Source organism: Lepidochelys kempii, chromosome 1, assembly GCF_965140265.1.
Source record: "Lepidochelys kempii isolate rLepKem1 chromosome 1, rLepKem1.hap2, whole genome shotgun sequence".
NCBI classification, from domain to species: Eukaryota; Metazoa; Chordata; order Testudines; family Cheloniidae; genus Lepidochelys; species Lepidochelys kempii.
The window spans coordinates 272,650,001-272,665,071 of record NC_133256.1 but is presented as its reverse complement, the minus strand read 5'-3'; the positions used below and the strand labels follow the sequence as shown (position 1 = coordinate 272,665,071).

The following is a 15,071-nucleotide window of genomic DNA, read 5'->3' as shown; positions in this document are numbered from 1 at the left end:
TATATGAAACAATGCAATTCTAGGCAAGAAGTCTTCTTTGTCTTGTTGGGTACAGGAGAGGAAAAAGGGATTGGCCCTTCCTTGCAGATTGCTTTGGTGGGATTAGAAATTAAATAATCTCTAGCCCAGAGATGTGATACAAGGAAGGTTCAGGCAACTGTATTCTATTACAACAATACACATTACAGTTTTTAGGAGCCTCCCCAGTTTCCACATATGATATAACAACAGATTTGGAAGGAGTCAATACATGTTACAAATACCCCAAGTATGCAGGTTAAATCAGTTACCTGTAAAAGATGTATTAAATATTCGTTCTGAGAATTAACTATATTAGCACTTGAAGGAGTCATCCCTTCTGGACGGTTTACTCCTCTGAATACTATATTGGCGCCTTCCGATTGACGTAACAAACAAACTTCATCTTTAAGTTGTGCAATCTAAAGAAAATAAATAAAGAGAATAGAAGCAGTAAGAAGAAACTTCTATTATTCAGCCAAAAATATGGATACAAAATGTAGGGATGTCCGGTCTCACACTGTTTTGAGTTATAAACATTCCCAATTATTTTTTATATGTTTTAAAGTAAAGTTTTCTATTTTTAAAATTACAATTCCACAAAAAGATTAAAACACAATACTTTGAGTCAAATGGCTAAAAATGATCAAGCATCCAGAGCAGGCTCACACAGCTGGAGATCCATCTCAATTTTACTTTAGCTGCTCAAGCATATAATTTGTAGGTTATTTTCTTTCTTTTTACCCACAAACATTCATATGGAGACTGAGCTAAGCCTCAGTGTCCAAAACTGCTAGGCTCAGATGGCTATCCAGCACATTTACTCTAAATTTACCAAGTCTTTCTTTTTTAAACCCTTCAAAGAGCTTTGACTACAATCTCTAACGACAATGCCCCAGAAAATACTGTTCTGTAATGCTACAGATACTAGGAAGTCATACTGGATCACACAGCTGTCTTAAAGGGTTCATATAGAGAGTCTGCCTTTTTATAAAGATGTCACTTTGAAGATATGTTTAATATTAATATGTTATAGCCTTTGGGACATATAATATAAACATTTGGAAACATTCACAGTTGAGCTAAAATCACCAGCTATTATTTCAGTGGCCAAAAGGGAAAATATTTTAAAATCAATTTATTTGTTGAATCCCTATTAGCCTTGCTATTTGAATCTCTCACATATGTAAGAAGTGTAAGATGATTATTGCTCATTTTAAGAAAAAAGAAACAAAAATCTTTTTGCAACTCACATTTAGCACAGCTCTCCCCAACAACTCGCCTAGTAGACCAATTCTATGATGGGGCCTTGGTATTAGGGTTTTTGTAAGTATGGAATAACATTTGAATTATTTGGATTTTAACTCAGTGAGAACAAGTACATAGATTATAATCTATAAATATAGTAACAAGTATGTATGATTGTATCTCTTGTCAATTATATATGAGGTTTTACATATTTTCAAAATGTGTAAGTAAAATAAAATGTGTGAGTTACATTAAAAAAACTGACAGCAATATCTAGTATTTAAAAGGATTTTAATACAAAATATTAAGTGTATTTTGTTCTATGTTAGTCATGGAGACAGCAAATTATTCTATATTAGCACTGTAAAACAAATTAGAATATATACCTTTACATTAGCATTTGCTAACTGGTTAGAGAAATTTGTTGCCTCTTTTCGAGATCCTTTCAGCTCCTGCCTCAGTTCTTCATTTCGCCCCGTAAGCTGGTCAACTTGAGCTTTCAAATGCAAACTGGCATCAAATATTCCCTCTGCATTCTTTGATTCGATTGCCTATCACAATAAGAATTAATTTAGTAAACAGAAAAACAAGAAACAAGCAAAAGAAAGCAAATACTTTTCCATATTTCCCAATAAACTGGAGCTTTCCAGTGTGCATAAGTGGGGCTCAGAATTGCAGCTGCTGTGACAGAGGGAGTACAGGGACTAATACCATCCAATCATCATAAAGGGGAAGTGAGAGACAAAAGTAGGCAAAGCCATAACTCAACCCCATCCTCATGTCAGCTCGTAGAGCTGGCTGTCTGTGCTGAGGGGAGTTCCGACAACCCAAAATGTGCGTGTCACTGCAATCCTACCAGGAAACCTAGGAGCACTGGGAAGCATTCTGCTTTACGTAGCTATGACTGTGAGCTGGGCGCAGATCTAGCCGCTAAGTGATTAAGAAAACTAAATCTAACAGTACAAACACTTTCATGCATGAACATCATCATGTCTCAAGCTAATATTTCAGTGATCTGATCTCTACCATGACAACTCAAAGTAGATTACTTTTAAAAAGTCATATATTTAATATATTATAAGCTGCTTTTATGTAAAATACTACATCCATTTTTGAAGTATTCTGCAATGCTTTAAAGATTGACTATTCAGTCAAGATGAATTTTACTCTCATTTGTCATTTGATTTGTGTTTTTAAGATTTTAGGAAGTATTTTGAACATATAACAGCTAATGTTCAACACTGGAGCAGTCAAAACAAAGAGAACTCTATAAGTAACTTCTACCAAGCCAAATAATTCAAATGAAAGAAGGTTTACATTTACTAATCGCTCCAGACTAGGGATCATTAAGGCTGTTTCTCCTCCTTTCACACTAGGATCCTTCTGCATTTCCTTGACAGCTTGTAATATCTCTTTCATTCCTTGCTCAAGCTGCTTGTTTTCTTCTGATAATTCTTTTACTGCAATACAATAATGTATATTTCTAAAATTACTAAAATATTTTAAAATACTCTGGAAAAATACAAGTCCATCTCAGTTTCTGTTAGTCTGACATATAATAAAAATGGCTCATCTTATTCAAAGAAATACACACCCACCTACAGAGTTCAGAGACTTCAGATTTCTGTGCACAAGTAGTAAATGCATCATTCTGACTCCCCAACCCCTTGTTTACTAATGATCTGATCCAGCAAAGCACATAAGCACATTCCTAACTTTAAGCAAGTGAGTTGTACCACTGTCTTCGATGGGACATTCATGGGTTTAAAGTTAGGCATGTGCTTAAGTGCTGTGTTGGATTACATCTAAGCAATTTGTTTTTTTAAATACCAACCACATATTAAAATAAATAAAATGTGTTCCATATAGTGCCACCGATGTTAACTTTTAAGTTTAAAATCAGGAATATGTACCACACAATAGAAACTCTTTTATAGAAGATATATGAAAGTTTAAAGTATTTATTGAAGTTCTAAAGAAATAAGAGACCTTGGTAAATTAACAGACATATTGGAGCATAAGCTTTCGTGGGTGAATACCCACTTCGTCAGATGCATGCATCTGACAAAGTGGGTATTCACCCACGAAAGCTTATGCTCCAATACGTCTGTTAGTCTATAAGGTGCCACAGGACTCTTCGCCACTTTTACAGATCCAGACTAACACGGCTACCCCTCTGACACTTGGTAAATTAAGTTTCATTATCATCATTTTGTAGCTTATCAGGACCAACCCTCAATCTACATTTCAGAGTTTAAAGGTATTAGGTCATAAAAGCCTTCCATATATATATATATAGCCATCCAAATATATATACACACATACACATACAGTGCCTTTCATGCATTCTGAAAAACACCAAGTAAACTGTACCTTAAAATATTAAAGGAAAAATTAGATTTCCAAGTGTAACAAAATAAAGCAGGAGAATATTAGCCCTCTAAAAATTATACATAAAGATCTGACTATCAGCAGCTATTTATAAATTTAATCATGGCCTATACTAACAAAGAATTACAGCTTACATTTAGATTGAAATTTGGCTATCGCAGTCCTGTTCCATTCCAAATCTTTCTCTCTCTCATTTAATTCTTTTGCAAGGTATTCATTCTACCGGCAAAAAAGAAAGAAACAATCTTAAAAACTAGATTTTCAAGACATAAGATTTAGAGTCTTTTAGTATGAGAATACTTAAGAGCATACCATTGAGTGATGGCTGTTAAATAAAACTAGATGCCTGAAGAAATATTATTAAATCATACATATTTGACAGTACAATTATATTATTGTAAGAGGACAGTAAAAGAAATAGTGTCATCTGCACAACAAAAAAACCAGTAAGAATAGTTTATTAAAATAAAAAGAAATAAAGTTTGCAAGCATTTAAAGTTTCCTCTCTTCATAAATATCCTTTGAAAGCCTTGCTCTACCTGCACTGCTTGGCTTCTGTATCTCTCAAGCGCAAGTTCTGCATTTCTATATAATGTGTTCTTGGCCAACAAATCCCTGGATATCTGCTTATTCTAGAGGAACAATCAATAATTAGCAAGTGATTTGATTTCCATTTATGTATGTTATCTTTCCAAGACCTTTTCTGTGATATGAATAAAGAAACAACTATTACATTTTAGCAGTAAATTAAATGAATTATATTATTTGTTTTATAATTTTGTTAACACATAAGTTAAAAATGCCCTGTTGGAGCAAAGCATAAGAGACAATAGTTTAAAAGACTGACTTATACAGACATGAGTCCCATTTATCAATTATGAGTATCAAAAAGAATAGTTTAATAAATCTAGAAAATACCTCTCATAGTTGTTACTCATTGAAGTTAGCGATGGGAAAGAACTCTTTAATTAACTTGTCCATTCCTGTGCTAATGATTTTCCCTACTCCATATTCTCCAGGGTTTCTTTCAGTCCAATTTTAAAAGATTCATGCAATAGAGACTTCACTACTTCCTTTGGAAGATTATTTCAGCAGTCTAATGTAGAGTTCCCCAAATTTTTCATATTGTAGACTTCATGTCATGAACGCCTCCCATCCGATTCATGATCAAGTGGGCCACCTCCCCTTCCACTGGAAATCCAATAAAATCCCTTTGGGAAGTACAGCAGTTGCTTACACAGACAATTAATGTTAGGAAACTATTTAGTGCATAGAAAAATAAATATAACTTTGCGTATGTGACCAACTATCTCCTTTCTGAATCACTGGAAAGCGTTCCATATACCACCATCTAGGAACCACTAATCTAACAAATTTCACCACTTGAAATCTTTTCCCAATATTAAATCTACAGTTTCTTTGCCACTAGATGGAGAGATGGGAGAGGAAAGTAATTGAAAGCCAGCTCAGAAACTTCTCACTAGCTGGAGGATGACTGAAAGAAAGGAATCTTTCATTTCCTTAATACCTTGGTTCTTTTCCTTGCTATCCTCATTGGTAGCAGAAGCTTCAGAAGCTACTTCTCCCCTATGCCTTACATTGGCTAAAGCTGCGGCATCCTTTCACAGAGGACACTGCTCTGATATTCCGCCAATCACAGACTCATAGAAATGTAGGACTGGAAGGGACTTCAAGAGGTCGTCAACTCCAGCTTTCTGCACTTAGGCAAGACCAAGTAAACCTAGACTATCCCTGACAGACATCTGTCCAACCTGTCCTTAAAAACTTCCCATGATGGGGATTCCACAACCTCACTCGGAAGCCTATTCCAGTACTTAACTACTTATATAGGTAGAAAATGTTTCCTAATATCTCATCTATATCTCCCTTACTGCAGATTAAGTTGATTACTTCTTGTCCTACCTTCAGTGCACATGGAGAACAATTGATTACAGTCCTCTTTATCAACAGTCCTTCACATATTTAGTCTTCCTTTCTTGACTAAACATGCCTAGTTTTTTAACCTTTCCTCATAGGTCAGGTTTTCTAAACCTTGTATCACTTTGGTTGCTCTCCTCTGCACTCTCTCCAATTTGTTCACATCTTTCCTAAATTGTGGTACCCAGAATTGGACACAGTACTTTAGCTGAAGCCTTACAAGTGCTGAGTAGAGCAGGACAATTACCTCCCATGTCTTACATAATATACCCCTGTTAATACACCCCAAAATGATATTAGCCTGGTTAGCAGCTGCATCACATTGTTGACTTATATTCAGTTTGGGATCCTCTATAACCCTCTGGTCCTTTTCAACAGTACTACCACTTAGCCAGTTATTCCCCATTTTGTAGTTTTGCATTTGATTTTTTCCTTCCTAAGTGAAGTACGTTGCACTTGTCTTTACTGAATTTCATATTGTTGATTTCAGATCAATTCTCCAAACCGTCAAGATCCTTTTGAATTCTAATCCTGTCCTCCAAAGGGCTTGCAACCCCTCCCAACTTGGTTTCATCTGGAAATTTTATACGAATATTCTTCTCTTCATTATCCAAGTCAGTAATGAAAATATTGAATAGTGTCTCTCACAGGACTGACCCCTATCGGACCCCACGAGATACATCCGCACAGTTTGACAGTGAACCATTGATAACTGTTTGAATATGGTCTTTCAACCAGTTATGAACCCACTTTATAGTAATTTCATATAGACCACATTTCCCTAGCTTGCTTATGAGACTATCAAATGGAATTGTGTCAAAATACTTGGTAAAATCAAGATATAGCAGTAAACAAGTAACTCTGTCAAAGAAGGAAATTAGGTTGGTTTTTGTTCGTGACATATCCATGCTGGCAATTCTTTACAAGCCTATTATCCTCTGTGGAGTGTTGTTGTAGCCATGTTAGTCCCAGAATATTAGAGAGACAAGGTGAGTGAGGTATTATCTTTTATTGAACCAGGTTCTGTTGCTGAGAGATACAAGCTTTTGGTCTACACAGAGCTTGTCTTCAAGTCTGGGAAAGATACTCAAAACATCACAGCTAAATACAAGATAGAACAGATAGTTTATAGAATAAGTAGTTAGTGGTCTTGATATACACCTTAACACACTCAAAATTGCCTTCACCAAACAAGGATATTCCACCAGAGAAGTGGATCGCATCATGGAATCTGCATCAATACAGAAATAAATCCCCCTCTGACCGCACACCCTTGGGTGTCACTTACCACCCCACACTGAAACTGATACAAGGCATCATCAAACAACTGCCAGTCATACTCAATGGGGACCCCACACTGAAAAAAATCTTTCCTGGCCTTCAAACAACCCCACAGCCTCTCCAAGCTCATGATCAGAAACAAGCTCCCCAGAGACCAGGACACACCAACTCAAAGTAGCACCACACCCTGCCACAACAACAGATGCAAAACCTGCAGACATATCTCCATTGCTATAATGATTAACACTCTCCACAACACATCCTTCCAGACCCATGGATCCTACACATGCCTATCACAACATGTGGCCTATCTCATCCAGTGCACTAAATGTCCCAATAACAATTATGCGGGTGAAACTAGACAATCACTACACTCTCGAATGAATTCAAACAAGAAAATAATAAAAGACAAAAACACCATATCACCTATGTGTGAACACTTTTCACAAAGCAATCACTCTATTGCTGACCTACGAGACCTCATCCTCAAAGGAAACTGCACAGCACTTTCAAAAAAACAAGCCTGGGAGCTTAATTCATAACTCTGATAGACACTAAAAATCATGGTCTTAATAAAGACACTGGATTTATGGCATTCTGTAACCCACTAACCCCCAGTCGATTTGTCCTATGACTACAAGGGTGTTAACGGGCCACTTCACCTTGAATGGTTCATTAGAACATGTGCTAATTACTTATGCTAAACTATCTGTTCAATCTTGTATTTAGCTGGGACACTCTTAGGCCTTGTCTATGCTGCCACTTTACAGCGCTGAAACTTTCTCGCTCAGGGGTGTGGAAAAAACACACCCCTGGCGCTGCAGGTTTCAGTGCTGTAAAGTGGCAGTGTAGACAGTGCACCAACACTAGGAACTGTGCTCCCGGCGCTGTTAGCTACTCGCCTCAGCTCCCAGCACCGGTGCTACAACTACACAACCACATTAAAGCGCTGCTGCAGAAGCGCTTTAATGTTGCTAGTGAAGACATACCCTTAGTACCTTTCCCAGACCTGAGGAAAAGCTCTGTGTAGCTCAAAAGCTTGTCTCTCATCAACAGAAGTTGGTCCAATAAAAGATATTACCTCATCCACCTTGTCTCTCTGTTACTCTCTAGGTGCTTACAAATTGATTGTTTAATAATCTTTCCAGGTATTTCGGTTGACTGGTCTATAATTCCCCAGGTCCTCTTTTGTTTCCATTTTTAAAAACAGGCACTATGCTAGCCCTTCTCTAGTCCTCTGGGACCTCACACAGCCTCCATGAGTTCTCAAAGGTAATTGCTGATGGTTCCAAGGATGCTTCAGCTAGTTCCTTAGGAACCCAGGAATGAAATTCATCAGGCCCTAATAACTTGTATACTCCTAACTTATCTAAATATTCTTTAACCTGTTATTTTCTGTTCAATTGACGGGGTACCTGTCACCTGAGGACGGGATGCAGAGATAAAGTTTCTTGACACCTTAAATGACTGCTTCTTGGAACAGCTGGTCCTGGAACCCACCAGAGGAGAGGCAATTCTTGATCTAGTCCTAAGTGGAGCACAGGATCTGGTCCAAGAGGTGAATATAGCTGGACCACTTGGTAATAGTGACCATAATAAAATTAAATTTAATATCCCTGTGGCAGGAAAAACACCATAGCAGCCCAACACTGTACCATTTAATTTCAGAAAAGGGAACTACACAAAAATGAGATTAGTTAAACAGAAATTAAAGGGTACAGTAACAAAAGTGAAATCTCTGCAAGCTGCATGGAAACTTTTTAAAGACACTATAATAGAGGCTCAACTTAAATGCATACCCCAAATTAAAAAACATAGTAAGAGAACCAAAAAGAGCCACCGTGGCTAAACAAAAAAGTAAAAGAAGCAGTGAGAGGTAAAAAGGCATTCTTTAAAAAGTGGAAGATAAATCCTAGTGAGGAAAACAGAAAGGAGCATAAACACTGGCAAATGAAGTGTAAAAATACAATTAGGAAGGCCAAAACAGACTTTGAGAAACCAAAGTCTCAAAAAGTAATAGCAAATTTTTTTTAAGCACATCAGAAGCAGGAAGCCTGCTAAACAACCAGTGAGGCCACTGGATGATCGAGAACGATAAGGCCATTGCAGAGAAACTAAATGAATTATTTGCATCCGTCTTCACGGCTGAGGATGTGAGGGAGATTCCCAAACCTGAGCCATTCTTTTTAGGTAACAAATCTGAGGAACTGTCCCAGATTGAGGTATCAGTAGAGGTGGTTTGGAACAAATTGATAAATTAAACAGCAAAAAAGTCACCAGGACCAGATGGTATTCACCCAAGAGTTCTGAAGGAACTCAAATGTGAAATTGCAGAACTACTACCTGTAGTCTGTAACCTATCATATAAATCAGCTTCTGTACCAGATGACTGCAGGATAGCTAATGTGACGCCAATTTTTAAAACGGGCTCTAGAGGTGATCCCAGCAATTACAGGCCTGTAAGCCTGACTTCAGTACTGGGCAAACTGGTTGAAAATATAATAAAGAACAATATTGTCAGACATACAGATGAACATATTTGTTGGGGAAGAGTCAACGTGGTTTTAGTAAAGGGAAATCATGCCTCATCAATCTACTAGAATTCTTTGAAAGGGTCAACAAGTACAGATGCTCCCCGGGTTACGCAAGACCCGACTTATGCAAATTCTCACTTACAGAAAAAGATCCGTAAGCTACAAATAGGAGTTGTTTTTTTCTTTTTCGGGGAGGGGTGTATGTTTGCGTAACGTTCGGGTATACATTTCTGACTTACGCAACATTCGAGTTACGCAAGGCTTTCTGGAAAGGAACAATTGTGTAAGTTGGGGAGCTTCTGTATGTGAATCAAGGGGATCCAGTGGATATAGCATACTTAGATTTTCAGAAAGCCTTTGACAAGGTCCCTCACCAAAGGCTCTTATGCAAAATAAGCTGCCATGGGATAAGAGGGAAAGTGCTCTCATGGACTGGTAACTGGTTAAAAGATAGGAAACAAAGGGTAGGTATATATGGTCAGTTTCAGAATGGAGAGAAGTAAATAGTGGTGTCCCCCAGGGGTCTGTTCAGGGACTAGTCCTGTTCAACATATTCATAAATGATCTGGAAAAAGGGGTAAACAGTGAGGTGGCAAAATCTGCAGATGATAAAAAATTACTTAACATAGTTAAGACCCAGGAAGATTGTGAAGAGCTACAAAAGGATACCTCAAAACTGGGTTTTGTTGCCTCAAAACCGGGCAACAAAATGGCAGATGAAATTTAATGTTGATAAATGCAAAGTAATGCACATTGGAAAGCATAATCCCAACTATACATATACAATGATAGGGTCTAAATTAGCTGTAACCACTCAAGAAAGAAATCTTGGAGTCTTTGTGGATAGTTTTCTGAAAACATCCACTCAATGTGCAGCGGCAGTCAAAAAAGTGAACAGAATGCTGGGAATAATTAAGAAAGGGATAGATAATAGGACAGAAAATATCATGTTACCTCTATATAAATCTATGGTATGCCCACATCTTGAAAAATGTGTGCAGATGTGGTAGCCCCATCTCAAAAAATTGGAATTGGAAAAGGTTCAGAAAAGAGAAACAAAAATTATTAGGGGTATGGAATGACTTCCATATGAGGAGAGATTAATAAGACTGGGACTTTTAAGCTTGGAAAAGAGATGGCTAAGGGGAGATATGAGGTCTATAAAATCATGACTGGTGTAGAGAAACTAGATAAGGAAGTGTTGTTTACTACTTCTCATAACACAAGAACTAGGGGTCACCAAATGAAATTAATAAGCAGCAGGTTTAAAACAAATAAAAGGAAGTATTTCTTCACACAACTCACAGTCAACCTGTGCCGGAGGATGTTGTGAAGGCCAAGGCCATAACAGGGTTCAAAAAATGGAAGATAGGTCCATCAATGACTATTAGCCAGGGTGGGTAGGAATGGTGTCCCTAGCCTCTGTTTGCCAGAAGCTGGGAATGAGTGACAGGGGATGGGTCACTTGATGATTACCTGCTCTGTTCATTCCCTCTGGGGCACCTGGCACTGGCCACTGTCGGAAGACAGGATACTGGGCTAGATGGACCTTTGGTCTGAGCCAGTAGGGCCATTCTTATGTTCCCTGTTTTGGCTTGTGTTCCTTCCTCCATGTTGTTAACATTAATTGTGTTGAGTATCTGGTCACCAATAATCTTTTTTAGTGAAGACTGAAGCAAAATAAGCATTAAACACCCCAACTTTCCTGATGTCATGAGTTATTACCTCTCCTTCCCTGCTAAGTAGAGAACCTATACTTTCCTTTGTCTTTCTTTTGCTTCTTATGTATTTAAAGAACCTCTTCTTATGGCCTTTTATGTCCCTTGCTAGGTGTAACACATTCTGTGCCTTAGCCTTTCTGATTTTGTTCCTGTATGTTTGTGCTATAGTTTTGTACTCCCCCCTAGCAATTCATTAATGTTTCCACTAATATCAAAGAGCAGCACTGTCTCAGCCCCCACCTCATCCAGACAAGAGCTGTAAATTACTGGACTTTATCTAAATGTAAACTATTTAACAAGTTTCAGAGTAGCAGCCGTGTTAGTCTGTATCCGCAAAAAGAAAAGGAGGACCTGTGGCACTTTAGAGACTAACAAATTTATTTGAGCATAAGCTTTTGTGAGCTACAGCTCACTTCATCAGATGCATTCAGTGGAAAATACAGTGGGGAGACTTATATACACAGAGAACATGAAACAATGGGTGTTACCATACACACTGTAACAAGAGTGATCACTTAAGGTGAGCTATTACCAGCAGGAGAGCGGGGGCGGGAAAAACCTTTTGTAGTAATAATCAAGGTGGGCCATTTCCAGCAGTTGACAAGAACGTCTGAGGAACAGTGAGGGGAAGAGGGGGAGAATAAACATGGGGAAATAGTTTTACTTTCTGTAATGATCCATCCACTCCCAGTCTTTATTCAAGCCTAAGTTAATTGTATCCAGTTTGCAAATTAATTCCAATTCAGCAGTCTCTCGTTGGAGTCTGTTTTTGAAGTTTTTTTGTTGAAGAATTGCCACTCTTAGGTCTGTAATCGAGTGACCAAAGAGATTGAAGTGTTCTCCGACTGGTTTTTGAATGTTATAATTCTTGACGTCTGATTTGTGTCCATTTATTCTCTTAAGCAGAGACTGTCTAGTTTGGCCAATGTACATGGCAGAGGGGCATTGCTGGCACATGATGTCATATATCACATTGGTAGATGTGCAGGTGAAAGCCTCTGATAGTGTGGCTGATGTGATTAGGCCCTATGATGGTGTCCCCTGAATAGATATGTGGACACAGTTGGCAACGGGCTTTGTTGCAAGGATAGGTTTCTGGGTTAGTGGTTCTGTTGTGTGGTGTGTGGTTGCTGGTGAGTATTTGCTTCAGGTTGGGGGGCTGTCTGTAAGCAAGGACTGGCCTGTCTCCCAAGATCTGTAAGAGTGATGGGTCGTCCTTCAGGATAGGTTGTAGATCCTTGACGATGCGTTGGAGAGGTTTTAATTGAGGGCTGAAGGTGATGGCTAGTGGTGTTCTGTTATTTTCTTTGTTGGGCCTGTCCTGTAGTAGGTAACCAGTCAGAGAACCCTTCAATCTCTTTGGTCACTCGATTACAGACGTAAGTAGCAATTCTTCAACAAAAAAACTTCAAAAACAGACTCCAACGAGAGACTGCTGAATTAGAATTAATTTGCAAACTGGATACAATTAACTTAGGCTTGAATAAAGACTGGGAGTGGATGGATCATTACACAAAGTAAAACTATTTCCCCATGTTTATTCCTCTCCCCTCCCCAGGCTGTTCCTCAGCCATTCTTGTCAACTGCTGGAAATGGCCCACCTTGATTATCACTACAAAAGGTTCTCTTCCCCTCTGCTCTCCTGCTCGTAATAGCTCACCTTAAGTGATCACTCTCATTACAGCGTGTATGGTAACACCCACTGTTTTATGTTCTCTGTGTATATAAATCTCCCCACTCTATTTTCCACTGAATGTATCCGATGAAGTGAGCTGTAGCTCACGAAAGCTTATGCTCAAATAAATTTGTTAGTCTCTAAGGTGCCTCAAGTCCGCCTTTTCTAATTAACAGGTGACTCACCTCATGCCACAGACCCTTCCTCCAGGCCCCAGGGGTGCTCAGCCCTTCCCCCCATCCCAACTCCAACCCTAACCTCCCCCCAAACCTGCTCCCCCGCAAACCTCCCCCTCCACCTTACCTCTTCCCAACCCCGCTACACCTCCACCCCACCCTCTTTTGCCCCAATTCTGCCCCCTCCCCTGAGTACACCCTATCCCCACTCCTCCCCCTCACTCCCAGCGCCTCCTGCACACCACAGAGCAGCTGATCACAGAGGGCGGGAGGCGCTGGGATGGAGTTGATTGGTGAGGCCACAAGTGGACAGGAGGTGCTAGGGAGGAGGCAGGGAGCTGGCTACCGATGGGTGCTAAGCATCCACTAATTTTTTTCTGTGGGTGCTCCAACCCTGGAGCACCCATAGAGTTGGCACCTATGCCTCATGCTACTGTGGCTTGTTGCTTAACTGAAACTAAAATATAAGAATGGAGGGAACACTACAGTCATGAGGGAGTCTGAAAGATAAGATTGGAAGGGGGAGAAGTTAAACTTCTCAAAAGTTAAACTTCTGCAAAAAACAAAACTGACCACAGAACTAAAAAGCTCTCTAATCTTGTTTTCCATTTAAAAAAAACAACAACAACTCTTTTACACTTTTGCTGTCTACATATTGACTAAGAAGCAGTTGTGATTCTGGTGGCTTTATATTTAAAGAACTTTCTATGTTTTATTACCGAAACCTTAAATGTGCTGGAATGGAACGGTCTTATATACTTTAATCAAGTTGAAACACAGAAAATAAGAAATGTACTTTGTCTGTTATCTGTTACTGAATATATTTTCTTTAATAATTACAAAAGGTAAACTTACAGGTATAGTGGAGAAGCCTCACCTGTGATCTAAGAAAAAATAATTCACTCCTCAATTGCCCTATGAGATTTTCGACTGGATCTACCTGACATACGTATTCTGATGGTCCACCTTCAAGTCCACTTTTCAAAATTTCTGCCTGCAATGATTCTGGAAAGGCTATCTGTTCTTTGCTGACATCATGAAAATCAGTTAAGAAATCAGAATACTTTATTTGAGAATAGTTCTGTTCATCTTTCAGCTTCACTGCTTGTGATTTGTATGGTGTTACTGGCTTTCCAAGAATAGACTGACAAAAAATGGCAGATTTTTGACTAAGAGACAGCCCTCCCTGGAAATCTTCAGAAAATGTTTGGTCTGAACCAGAGCATATTGCTGTTTGTTTCTGAAAAGATGCTTTTTCCCCATAATTTTGGCCATTCTGTCCTTGTATCTGCTGGCTTTTGGAATCCTTTTGAATTATTTGTGCAGCAGAAAATGAACATGGATGGTCTGATTTTAAGCCTTTTGATAGCTGTCTATTAGTTGCATAGCCTGTTGTCCCTAGTGTCTCTGTAGATTGTAATCCTGATGATCTGTAAAGTTCTTTTATAGTAAAAGTTTCTGAACTATGGCCATCATCTTTTGGCTGCATCTGTGCCAGGTGTCTAGAATCTAACTGGACAAAAATATTTCCACTTTTTTCTGACCGATTTAGATTATGAAGTACACTAGAAATTCTTCTTGATAGATTTCCCAAAGCCATGGTATTTTCAGATATATCCTTCTCAGATTTTAACACATTAAACGATGCTCGTCTAATTGAAAGTATGTTTTTCATTTCCATGTTATATGAATTGTTATCCTGTATTCATAGAAAAGTAAACAATGCTTATTATTGTTACATCAGTAGCTAAAGACAATTCATTTAGGATTGTTTCTTTAGATAGTTCCATATAGTTATTAATTCTTAGTGTAAGTCTAAAAACTATATACTCAGACACTAACAGTTCCTATTTTGGGGCCCAACTCATACAGAAAAAAATACAATACGCATTCCCATATCATGACCCTACCTTTGCTTTAACTTCATCAACATTAACTGTGCTCATGAAGTCTGATTTCCCTTTTTTTATCTTCAGATCCTCAGTAAAGCTATCAATCAGCTGCAGGTCATCTGCATCCAATCCTAATTACCAATACATGTATGAATAACAACAAATTATTATGAATGAATTTATCTATCTCCTGACAA

At 38.4% G+C, this 15,071-nt stretch overlaps 1 protein-coding gene across 7 annotated transcripts in view; it reads right to left on the bottom strand.

Annotated features, from left to right (window-relative positions):
• The window catches only part of CEP290 (centrosomal protein 290), a 122,585-nt gene that overhangs the window by 63,006 nt on the left and 44,508 nt on the right, over positions 1-15,071 (bottom strand). For all 7 annotated transcript variants that reach the window (XR_012156724.1, XM_073327590.1, XM_073327592.1 and 4 more), the window contains 5 exons: positions 14,893-15,005; positions 3,792-3,876; positions 2,584-2,726; positions 1,653-1,817; positions 291-440 (listed from right to left, as the gene is read on the bottom strand). Coding sequence is in view for 6 of the 7 variants with exons in the window: in XM_073327590.1 (XP_073183691.1) it covers positions 291-440; positions 1,653-1,817; positions 2,584-2,726; positions 3,792-3,876; positions 14,893-15,005 (656 nt within the window). In the remaining variant the exon portion in view is untranslated. The remainder of the gene's footprint in view (positions 1-290; positions 441-1,652; positions 1,818-2,583; positions 2,727-3,791; positions 3,877-14,892; positions 15,006-15,071) is intronic.